Source organism: Leptopilina heterotoma, unplaced genomic scaffold (assembly GCF_015476425.1).
Source record: "Leptopilina heterotoma isolate Lh14 unplaced genomic scaffold, ASM1547642v1 Lhet_52, whole genome shotgun sequence".
NCBI lineage: Eukaryota > Metazoa > Arthropoda > Insecta > Hymenoptera > Figitidae > Leptopilina > Leptopilina heterotoma.
The window spans coordinates 4,953,346-4,965,443 of NW_025111114.1; the positions used below are offsets into that span (position 1 = coordinate 4,953,346).

At 24.9% G+C, this 12,098-nt stretch overlaps 2 protein-coding genes across 7 annotated transcripts; one reads left to right on the top strand and one right to left on the bottom strand.

Moving 5' to 3' along the window:
* Nucleotides 1-271: 271 nt before the first annotated feature.
* Nucleotides 272-8,538, bottom strand: LOC122508104 (stimulator of interferon genes protein). Of its 6 annotated transcripts, none has more exons than XM_043621216.1 (12): nt 8,006-8,538; nt 7,276-7,437; nt 5,193-5,385; nt 4,902-5,014; nt 4,760-4,813; nt 4,219-4,409; nt 3,840-3,974; nt 3,583-3,715; nt 3,326-3,471; nt 1,043-1,232; nt 853-966; nt 272-572 (listed from the first exon to the last, which is right to left on the bottom strand). In XM_043621216.1, the coding sequence occupies exons 4-12, from the start codon at nt 4,990-4,992 to the stop codon at nt 493-495; spliced, it is 1,134 nt and encodes a 377-aa protein (XP_043477151.1). In that variant the 5' UTR covers nt 4,993-5,014; nt 5,193-5,385; nt 7,276-7,437; nt 8,006-8,538; the 3' UTR covers nt 272-492. The 6 variants fall into 6 exon arrangements, with proteins under 6 accessions (XP_043477151.1, XP_043477150.1, XP_043477154.1 ...); XM_043621215.1 differs by having other exon boundaries at nt 7,915-8,059; XM_043621219.1 differs by lacking the exon at nt 7,276-7,437 and having other exon boundaries at nt 7,915-8,030.
* Nucleotides 8,539-8,547: 9 nt separating this feature from the next.
* Nucleotides 8,548-9,318, top strand: LOC122508105. Its single transcript, XM_043621222.1, has one exon. It carries the CDS (start codon nt 8,710-8,712, stop codon nt 9,079-9,081), a length of 372 nt encoding a protein of 123 aa, XP_043477157.1. The 5' UTR covers nt 8,548-8,709; the 3' UTR covers nt 9,082-9,318.
* Nucleotides 9,319-12,098: the final 2,780 nt, after the last annotated feature.

The window sequence follows — 12,098 nt, forward strand, 5'->3', positions numbered from 1 at the left end:
AATTTAATAAATTCTTCTAAAGTAATTAATATTTAATAGGTATTTAATTTATTTATTTGCTAGTAATTAACATTTGTTTATCGTTTTACAAAATTCGGATAAATCTATTTAATTTATTTCAAAAATACACATTTTCACACATCGAAAATATATGTAATTTAATTTAAAATTATTTTTGAAAAAACTAAGAGCAGAGAAAGGAAAAAAGAAAAGAAACAATATTTATTTAATTTTTCTTTAATTTGTTTAATATTTATTAGCAATTTTTTTCTTTTATATAAAGATATTAAAAAATATTTTCAGTCCATTAGAAATTACCACACGGTACATTATATATCACATAAATAAATGAAGTAAATGAAAAATTTTCACTTACAATATTTTTTTCTGGCACCAGAAAATAATTTTCATTTTATAAAATATCTAAATTATTAAATGCATTTTTGTACTAAAAATAGTACAAAGATTATCACACTATTCTTCTCATAACAATTATTCATTTTCCAAATTTTTTTCAATTCTTTGTAAAAGAATTTTCGCAATATCCACTTTCTTTCCCTTTGCGTCATAATCTGAAAATAAAAATTCAAATTTGTAATTTTATGAATTTTCGCATAAAAAAAACAATTTTTGTACAAGAAAAGAATTTTCGCACAATCAAAAATTTTTTTACAAGAAAAGAATTTTCGTACAACAAACAATCTTTGTACAAAAAAAGAATTTTCGTACAAAAAAACAATTGTTTGTATTAGAGTATATGTAAAGTAAAAATATTTTTGAATGTATATATTATCTTGATTAGAAAAGCAACTTTTGAGATTAAATTTATTTACAAGGGAAAAAAACTCTTACCCTCGTAGTAAACTAATTCACATAAATCGCGACAATCTGGATTGTCATTTAGAAGATTTTGTAAAGTTGTACAAAAGGATTTTCTAATTTCATTTTGAAATTCTCTGTACGTGCCTGAAATTAAGAAAAAAAATTAAAAATCAGAAAAATTAATAAAAAATTAAGTATAAACATTAATGAAATAAAATACTCGAGTATCTGTGAGATTGTTGTTTAACTTCAAAGAAGGTCAACATTGGAGTAGCTCCTTCAGTAACAATGTGAATGGTATTTTTCTGTCCACTTCCTAATCCTCCTGGAATTATTTTATAAATTGTATTTTTATAATGACGCTTATAAACGCCTGCTCTATTTTGCTGCAATACGTCATAATCAAGACCCTGTAACAAAAAATAAATAAATATAAAAGTCTATACATATATCATTGCATTCATGCAAAGTATTTATCAAAAAATTTGAAAACAATTGAATTCCTTCGAAGAATTTTATTATTTATGAAAATAATTTATTGAATTCTTTCGAGAAAATGTTATTAAAATTGTATTGAAAATAATTTAATTCCTGGCAAGATTTTTATTAAAATTCTTTAAAATAAATGAATTGTTTTGAAGAATTTATTTCCATTTTCTTGAAAATAATGGAGTTGTTTTAAATAATTTTTACAGAAAATTTTAAAAGTAATTGAATTTTATCAAGAATTCAATTATTTTTGATAATTGTAATAAAATTCTTTGCAAAAAGTCAATTTATAAATAATAAAAATCTTCGTGAAAAATTCAATTATTTTTAAATAAATAATAAAAATCTTCGTGAAAAATTCAATTATTTTTAAATAAATAATAAAAATCTTCGTGAAAAATTCAATTATTTTTAAATAAATAATAAAAATCTTCGTGAAAAATTCAATTATTTTTAAATAAATAATAAAATTCTTATCAGGATTTCAATTATTTTCAATACAATTTGAATTGATTCCTTCTTAAATTTCAATTATTTTTAAAAATCTTGTAAAAGTTCTCCGAGAAAATTCAATTATTTAAAAAACTTTAAATAAAATTCAATTCAAGAATTCAAATATTTTTAAATATAATGAAATTGTCGCTGGAATTCAATTATTTTAAATACAATTTAATTTTTATTTTTGTATTTCTTATTTGTTATTTTAAAATACAATTCCATAGGGAAAATTAAATAATTTTGATACAATTTTTTAAATTCCTGGAAAGAATTCAATAATATCAATAAATAGTACATATTTCACAGGAATTCAATTATTATAAATACCATTTTAATTAAATTAAAAAAATTAAATAAAAATTTACATATTTTTTCAAATTTCGCAAAAATTCAATTATTTTCAAAAATAATTAAATTGTCGATGTATTAAAAATCATTGAATTTTTGTAAAGTTATCAAAAAATGTGAAAATAAATGAATAATTGAAAAAAATTATAATTTAATTTTTAGCAAGATTTTTATTAAAATTCTTTAAAATAATTGAATTTTATTGTTTTGAAGAATTTCCTTCAATTTTCTTGAAAATAATGGAATTTTTCAAAAATAATTTTTACTGAAAATTATAAAAGTAATTGAATTTTATGAATTAATTTTAAGTTTTTAAAATAATCGTGTTTATCATTAATATTAATTAATAATTTTCCTATTAAATTATATTAAAATTATTCATAGAAAATTTAATTCTTTTAAATAATTTTATTTGAGTATTTGTAAATAATTACATTCTTTTTAAGAATTTTATTAAATTTCGTAAAAATAATGTAATTTTTAAAAATAATTTTAATAAAAAATTTGGAAAATAATTGAAATTTACAAAGAATTTTAAAATGTTATTACAATTTTCAAAAATAATTGAACGTTTTAGAGAAACTTTTTAAAATTATCTTGAACATAATTGAATTTAAATAATATTTTTAAAAATAATAAATTGTATTCTTTCGAAAAATTTTATTAAAATTGTATTAAAAATAATTAAATTTCTCAGAAGAATTTTATTATTTACAAAAATAATTGAATTCTTGACAAGAATTTTACAATTTATAAAAATAATTGAATTGTTTCAAAGAATATTATCAGAATTGTTGAAAATAATTGAATTTTTATTAAAACACTTGAAAATAATTGTATTCTTTCGTGAAATTTTATTAAAATTGTTTAGAAAATAATTGAATTCCTCCGAAACATTTTATTATTTATCAAAATAATTGAATTTCTTTGTAGAATTTTATTATTAAAATTTATGGAAATATTTTAATCTTGCGAAGAATTTTCTTATTTATTAAAATAATTGAATTCTTGCCAAGAATTTTACAATTTAGAAAAATAATTGAATTCTTTCGTAGAATTTTATCTGAATTTTTGAAAATAATTGAATTTCTTGAAGGAATTTTATTAAAAATTTTTTTTAAAAAATGAATTTTTTAAAAGAATTTTATAACATTTTATTTTTACTCACTTTGGGTATGACTTCAAGTTCATTGTTTGACAATTCGCCCAAATCTGTAGGTATGTAAAATGAATCCGGAATAAGAATAAATAATTTTTTCACAGGTACAGAAACATTATGTTTGTCTTCAAAATTTTGAATTCTCCCTTTAAGACCTTGAAAAAAAATAGAATAAAATTTATAGTAATTCAATACAATTCTATATCTTATTTAATTTAATTTAATTATATTAAAAGGGATAAAAAAATTTCAATAAATGCGAATACCTGTATGTTCTTTTCCATCTGGTGGAAGAATAATTTTTAAATAACCATAAAAATAGCTGCAAGCCATAGAACTTCCATAATCTAAACCTCCTAAATTATAAAAATCGTTTAGCTTTTGTGCTCTGCATTCGTTCTGTATCGAAATGTGAAAGAAATATTTTAAACTTATTTTTCAGAATATTAAAATTCAAATTAAATTTTTGAATTTAAAATTTTTATTTAAAATTGAAACTAATAATTAAAAGAACAATACTCACAATTTTTATTAAGTCCATTAATAAATACGAAAAACAAAGTGCAGAAAAAAAGGCGATTGCAGGGAAAGTGTATTTTTCTTTACACTCCAAAAACGAAAATGATGTTGAACCATTATGAAGATTTATAATCAGTGTCTAAAAAGATATACAAATTTTAATAATCATTATTCTATCAAAAAATTATTTATTATCTTAATTTTTATTTAATTATATATTTATGATTTTATTTTATATTTTTTATAGTAATTTAATTTATACTTTAATATAATAATAATTTATTAATCATTATATATTTATCATATTTTTAATATTTTTATTTTAAGAATTAATTTCCTATTTAAAGAAAAATAAATTAATTCAATGAAAAATTTCTACTCACCAGAAAAGCAGCAATAACTAAAAAGATGATTGTAGTCGAAAGATTATTAAATGAAAAAGATGTTTCAATAATTTTCATCAAATTTCCTTCAGGTTCAGAATTAATTTTTACTAAATCATCAAAAAAATATGAAAATCTCTTCACAAATTCAAGTATTATTAGAATTGTTGTTGATATGATTAGAAAGTAACCTGAAAAATAAACAATTTTTCAAATTATATAAAAGATAATCAGTAAATTCATATAAATGAATAATTGAATGGAACTATTATAAAACAATAGAAAAGAAACTAATTAAAAAATAATTATATTTTTATAAAAATAAAATATAAATTAAATTGATTATGAAACAATGATATAAGAGAAATTATTTATAAACAAAATAATATAAAAGAAACTAATAAAATAATAATTATAAATTCATAAAAAAAAATATAAATGAAATTGTAAAATAGTAATAAAAGAGAAATTAATTTTAAAACAATGAATCTAAAGGAAAAGAAATTCAATAAAAATAATTAATAACAATTTTTTAACTTACAAGTTTCTAAAAATACCTTTCGTAAATTGGCCTTGTATAAACAATAAAAAGACACTGTTAACAAAAAAAAAGAAATTAAATTATTATTAACGATAAATTGCAATTTCAAAATAATAAATTTGAAAATAATTATTAAAATTACCATTTATAGAAATAAACATGAAAATCAAGGGGAATTTATTTTGCTCCGGCTCGACCACCATTGAATCTGTTTTAACGGAATTATTTGCCATTTTTGTTCTTTGATGATAAAAACTGAAATATTTCAACATTTTAAATCGCTTTATTATAATTTCTTATAATCTTTTTTTTAAATTCTATAATTTTTTTCAAAATTGATTATAAATAAAATAAAAACAAAACTAATTAAATTTTACTTTTCTATAAAGTTTTTTTTAAATAAAATAATAAATAAAAAATTTTTTGCCATTACCTTCATAATTATCACGCTAAATTTCTATGTACGTAGTTTTTTCTTAACTACAGTAAAATCCGGCGATACTATCCAGTTGGAAACTACTGGTATACAATACGAAACTATACATCTCGACTTCTTTTCAGACCACATTATATTCTTCATAGCATGAATTTGCAGAGGTCGATTCCCCCTTTAGGTTCCACAGTGTCTAAAAATAAAATAAGGCATTAGTAAAAATATACCAGAAAGAAAAAACAAAATTCTTTCTGAAAAATAAATTTTGAGACTTATAGATAAAAAATTAAAATAATTATTTTAATTAGTTAAATAATCTTTAACGTACGAGATCCTTTATAAATAAAGGCAAATAAAACGAAAACATTCGGACAATGAGAATAAAATATTTATTTACTCCAACGTTTTGAAATCTAAATAATTTCCTCTTCAGGGAGTCTATCCAAAAAATATATAATTTGTTACTAATTTTTAATAGTTGAGTATAAACTTTAGTAATTTTTTAGTATTTTTCAAAATTTTTCAATTTTCAAATTAAAAATAATTAAAAAATATTAAAAATCTTTGAGAATAAAATATTTTTTAGTATTTTTCAAAATTGAAAATTGAAAATAATTGAAAAATACTAAAAAAAATCTTTGAGAATGAAAAAAATCATTTTTATTCATATTTATTATAAATATTAACTAATTTTAATAGTTGAGTATAAATTTTAGTAATTTTTTAGTATTTTTCAAAATTTTTTAATTTTTAAATTAAAAATAATTGAAAAATACTAAAAATCTTTGAGAATAAAATATTTTTTAGTATTTTTTAAAATTGAAAATTGAAAATAATTGAAAAATACTAAAAAATCTTTGATAATAAAATAATTTTAATTAATTCTGATCATAATTATTAATTAATTTTAATAGTTGAATTTAAATTTAAAAAGTAGTTTTATTCAGTAATTTGTTTGTATTTTGCAAAATTAAAAATTGAAAATAATTTAAAAATAGGAAAAAAATCATTGAGAATAAAATAATTTTAATTATTTTTAATAGATGGATATTAATTTTAGTAGTAATTTTGTTCAGTAATTTTTTAGTATTTTTCACAATATTTCTCAAAAAAGAAAATTGAAAATAATTGAAAAATACTAAAAAATCTTTGAGAATAAAATAGTTTGTACTATTTCACAAAATTGAAAATTGAAAATAATTGAAAAATACTAAAAAATCTTTGAGAATAAAATATTTTTTAGTATTTTTTTAAATTGAAAATTGAAAAATACGAAAAATCTTTGAATAAAATAATTTTAATTAATTTTTTTAATTAATAATTAACGGTAATTTAGAAAAAAAACGTATTTATAAAACAAAGAAGACATTGAATTTTTGCTTTTATCGATTAACCGTCATCATCATGCAACTTAAAATGTGTCAAGTTTATTTCCAGAAATCCCACTCGCTTTATACCATGTGTAAATATTTTCGTTCCCTTGAAAATGAAAATAATTTTTAATTCAAGAAAAATCGATTTGAAAATTTTTCGATACACTTGTTTTGAAATTTTTCTAATAAATTCCAAATGCGGTAAAATATTTTCTATATTATTATAACAAAAGATTTGTACTCGGATTTGTATTTATAATTTAGTGATTCAAATGCACAATATAGAAATAATTTACGTCATCAAAAATATTGAGTCATATTTCTGATTACATTGTTATATTCTCGAAATAAAAAAAAGTTTCTCTTTGAAAAATAAAATATATGACTAATACTTTCGTAAAAGAAAAAGCCGTTTTTCAAATAAGAGAGGAAGGAAGGTCGAGAATTAAAATTTCAATAGTAAACCAGTTCAGGTATATATTCTCTATAGGTAGTAAAAGGGACAAGGCAAAATTTGTCCGTTGCTTCGACAAAAACGTACTTTTAACGTACGAGCTACGGATTCTCACACAAAATATTCTATAAAGAAAACAGCGTTGCCAGATAAATTTTCTCGCCTTTCAAACGACTTTTATTTTGCAATTTGCTTTCCATGCAATGCATTTATTTTATCTTTTAAAACTTTCTAATTCTCATGAAAAAATAATTACCTTTTTAACTGAAAGAAAAACGTTCTATTTCTTTTTCTTTCGACGTCTCATATTTTTATTATATTATTTATTTTTAATTCTTCTTTTGTTATTTATTTTCTTCCTTTTATTTACCGCTCCTTAATTAAAAAATCTTTTTGTTTCGTTTCTCTTCAAAAGCCACTGTGGAAAAACCGAGGAAAAACTCAACAAATGCATGGAAAACGATCGAAAAAAAACAATGCGTTTGCAGGTCGAAACAAGTTTCGTTTTTACTTTTATGTTACAAATTTTTTGTTCAAATTTTCCAATCGTTAAAAACCCTTTTCAATTTACATTTATACTAGAATTGTCAATTTTTACAAGTTATTGATAAAAACGATAAAAACCTTTCTATTTTTCAAATAAATTTTTTCTCAAGAAAACAATCACGAATTCATGATCACTGGAAAATTTGCATTAAAAATAGAAAAAATTAGCTAAATTGGAAAACATTGGAAAGAAATGTTTAATTTAATTATTAAAGATAAACGACAGGAGATTGCAAATATAACAAATGAAAAACAAAACCAACAAAACGAACAAACGTTGTCGAACGTTATGGAAACATAACCTCAAAATTTAATTCTAAGAGCGATAAAGTTAAAATCTTATTCTGACCATTGTTTTTCGATTCATTTTCATTGTTTTAAGAACTTGTTATTAATATTTAAAGAATTCATTGTTATTTAGAAAGCAAACTTGACAACACTGTATTTTAGCAGATGACGTTGAGCAGCTGATGAAAGCGTCACTTTAAAAAGAGAAGATGGAAGGGGGGCGGCCGTAGAACAACTTCCTATACAAAAACTATTGTTTCGAAAAAGTATTGATTTTCTACTAATTTTGTCATTTTTTCACAATTTTAATAAATAAATCACTATTTCAATTGTTTGGTACTAATTCTGAATTATTCCCTCAATGCAAAATGGGGTGATTTTCTTGATAAATCCAAATAAATGTTGATGATCACAGGGACTATTTTCTGCGCTAAGGCGTAATAACACCACGAATAAGGAAAGCGTCACCTATAAATACCCCCACTTTCAAGACTCGTCAGGGCATTCCAGGCCAGTCTGCAGACGACGTAGGTTGTATCTCGCTTGTTCTAGTTTTTTTTAAATCTCTTTTTAAAAAAAAATTAGTCAGTTTTTTTTAAATAATTTGCGTTGTTGGAGAGCCTCCGGGTCCTTCACGCCGAGAAACACAAGCTAGATACAGGTTGGTGTAATTATTTTCTACTTAATCGCAAGTGTATTTTATATTTTCAAGTTTAAAAAAACGAATTCGGTTTTAAAAAAAAGAGTTAATTTGTTGTGAACAATAAAAACTAATTTTTTGCGGAAAAAGTAATTTTTCGGGAGTGAAAAAAAAAATCGATAGAGACGCGATTCGTTTTGCCACGTCATCATCATCATGGGCGCGACGTATTCTCCATCTGAGCAACCAAGTAAAACGGAACAATTGGCAAATTGGATAAGTCGTGTGCGTTCGAAGAAAATAATGCGTCGTCGCAATCGAAGACGTGATTTACGTGTGGAAGCTGTATTAACATCGGCATTATTCAAGGCCGAATTTGAATTGCGCACAAAGCAACGCTTACGCAATATAAAATGGCAGGAGCTGAAAAAGGAATTGATGCTCGATTACAAGCAGTGCAGTGACTACACAAATTATTTACAATGTCAAGAAATAAATCCATGGAAGGAGCCAGTCTGCGAGGAATTGACAAGTTTCAATGAATTTATGTCGCAATTGGGCGAAATAAAAGTTCCTGTTGCACGATGAAGAATTTTTTAAAGGATCTCTCAAAATCCAAAAGAGAGGATTTCTCCTGAATGGCTTGAAAAGCCTTTGAAGCCGGAAGTACCCGGACCGGAAGAAGCAGTTCAACGGGCGGAAAAAAAGAAGATTGGACGACGATCGCGTGTGAATTTTTTCGAGAGAAAAAAAGAGTGCTGCGCCGCCTATGAAAAGCGGGGGCAATAAGTGACGTCACTTGAGTGTTGATTGCGTATTTTTTAATTGCAGTCTCGCCGTTTGCGATGGCAATGGAAAGGAGGGCGGGAGTCGCTGTTTCCGTTTCCGAGGAAGCCTGGGGGATGCCTGGAAACCGAGACCACGCACCGCTGCTCCCGAGTGTCGTGTTTGGTTTGTAAAATCGTATCGAAAACCAAAGTATATTTTTCTTTTTCTAAAATTTTTTTTTTGGTAAATTCATTCAAATCTGAAAAAAAATATAAACTTTTTCAACTTGAAGATTTCATTTTTCTAACTACGAATTCTATATTCTTTATATAAAAACCAAGTGAATGAAAAATTTGAATTTTGTGAAGAACATTTTTTCTCAATTTAAAACGGAGTATTATTTTTTGAGACTATAGTAAAAGAAAAAAAAAAGTGGTTACCGATGTATTTTCATGTTTTATAGAGAAGGAGTTACGAGCAGTTTTTTTGGAATAAAAATGATTTTTCTACTTAAAAGAAACTTAATTCTTCAATGTCTATTAATGTCATCCCTCGTTTTCAGTTACTTGTTGTGGAAGAGCGTTGAAAATATCGTCAAAGATCGGAAGAAAGAAAGAGAGAGAGAGAGAAAGAGAGTTTATTTTGAGAGAGAGGGAGGGGAGAAATTCTATTTCTAGAAGCTCGAGAAGGACCCGATTTATTCACACGATTGCAATTTAAAAAACCCATCTTCGCACTTTATTTATCACGTCCTTGAGGAAAAGCGTGTTTATCGTCCCTGAACCGAAATTCCCCAAATACAAATTTGCTTCATCATCTGGGGAAGAAAGAGCTTTTGCTTGGCGAACAACAACGAGGTACTAAAAAAAAATTTGCATGAGTTTTTTTTCGTCGAAAATTTTTTTTTTTCCGATTTTTGGGAATATTTCTCGGGAAGGAGGATTATCGCCTTGAAAGGCGAGGAGAGATTTAACACTATTTTCACAGATACGGCAAAAAGTTTGTGAGGTGTGAGCGCTTGCGGCCAAAGGTTTAGGACCTAAACTCTCATGGTTATCATCTGTAAGTCATTTCCTTCATCTGGCTTTTATTTTTTTTTCCCATAGAGCATTTTCGGTTTGTTCAAAAGGTAAAACCGATATTTTTTAAATTAGTACAGAATTTTATGAATATTTCAAGAAAAAGATGTATTTTACCTCTTGGAAATTTTTTTTTTCCAAGAATTAAATTTGTTCTCTTTTTCTTGAGATCCTTTTTTTGAAACTTGTCGATTAAGTGTTTCAGTCTTGAAAAAAAAAAGATTTGGAAAGTATCGGTTCGATAATTTCAAAAGTGTTCAAGAAGTTCATTGGACGAGAAACGAAAGAAAGGTTTTTTATCGTCGGAAGAAAATTTGCAACAGGAAAAATCGCCGGTATGCCGAATCGAGAAGGAACCGTAAGCCGAGTTGTTAATTTTTTTGTAAAAAAAAATTTTGTCTTTGGGGAAATTTTTTTAGCAGGGGGGGAAATCGTTAAGAATGTTTTTTTGTGTCTTAGGACAAAGATTTTGAAAAAGTAGCCACGAAACAGAGAGGCAGGAAAATTTCGAGAAAAAGCGGAAAAATCGAGAGCCGAAAAAAAGCAGAATGGAGGTTTATAATTTCTTAATTCGTCGGGGTTAAAGGGGAACGGGGGTTACTAAGGTATTTGTGTTTAAGATTTTACGAGTCTACACGAGAAGAATTCGAGGGTCACACGAAGAGAAACCGGAGTTTTCCCTGTGTTTATATTATAGCTCTTGACGAAAAGAAGGTATTTTTCTTTTAAAAAATTTTATTTGAACCTGGGGGGGGGGGAGAAAATTGTTTTTTTTTGAGTCGTAGGAGAAACGAGTTTCACTGACGAGGAAAAATCAAATTGAAGTCTTTAAAAACAGTGTATAATGAAAGAAATCCGGAGAAAGGTATCAAAAAAATGGAAAAGATTCGGGGGGGGGGTTATTAACGTTTTTTCCCCGCAGAAAACCAGACCTGGAGGAAGACGGTCGTCGAAGCTCGCTCGTTCGCTTCTTCCCCTCGAAAGCATGTGCACAATTTTTTACCGATTCTCGCTAATAAACACACACTCACAACCTCGCCGAAAGGTAAACATCAAATTTTTTTCTCAACCCTCGGAACCCGGGACAAGGCAAGAATTTTTATTAAAGGATGAAAATGTACCTCGAGATAAATTTTTCAATAAGTAAATTCAACCGGGCAGCAGTTCAAAAATGGAAATTGGCTGAAGGTAATTTTTTTGCACTTTTTTCCATAAAAGAAATTTCTTTTTCCTGCACAGGTATCGGTTTTTTCCGTAATGAAATTGTTTTTCTAATTTAATATTTAAAGAAATAATTGTAGAGCATGTCTGATGCAATGTTGCCTTTTAGGTTTTTTTCTGGCAGAGGAATTTTATAATGTTGCTTGTGAATAAGAACAACTCGGATAATTTAGAAACACACGTAGATTATTTTGCTTTAAAAGAGAAACTAACCAGGACAATTTCTTCTTCATATGAAAAAAAGAAAATCATTTTTAATAATCCAGCACCTGATGTCATTTTTTTGCCTGAGAGATGTTGCTGAAAACTTATCGATTTGCACCCAAGCTTCTTTATCATAAACACAACTCTTCTATATAAGTATTTGTGCAGTGAGAAGATAATTTTTCGTGACAACGTTTTTCATTTTTTTCTTCTTTCTCTAATTGCAAAAAAATTGTTTGTAATTGTTCGACATGCGAAGCTTTTTGAGAGACATGAATATTGTTAATAATAGCGATTGACTAATTTCACACACATTTTTTTATAATGAAAGCA

Excerpts from the sequence above, each read along its gene's own strand:
- LOC122508105 (XM_043621222.1), top strand. The coding sequence starts at position 8,710 with ATGGGCGCGACGTATTCTCCATCTGAGCAACCAAGTAAAACGGAACAA.
- LOC122508104 (XM_043621216.1), bottom strand. The coding sequence starts at position 4,992 with ATGGCAAATAATTCCGTTAAAACAGATTCAATGGTGGTCGAGCCGGAG. Across the intron at positions 3,975-4,218 it reads TAGTTATTGCTGCTTTTCTG|ACACTGATTATAAATCTTCA; the intron begins GTGAGTAGAAAT and ends ATATCTTTTTAG. Across the intron at positions 3,472-3,582 it reads AGATGGAAAAGAACATACAG|GTCTTAAAGGGAGAATTCAA; the intron begins GTATTCGCATTT and ends TTTTTTTTCAAG.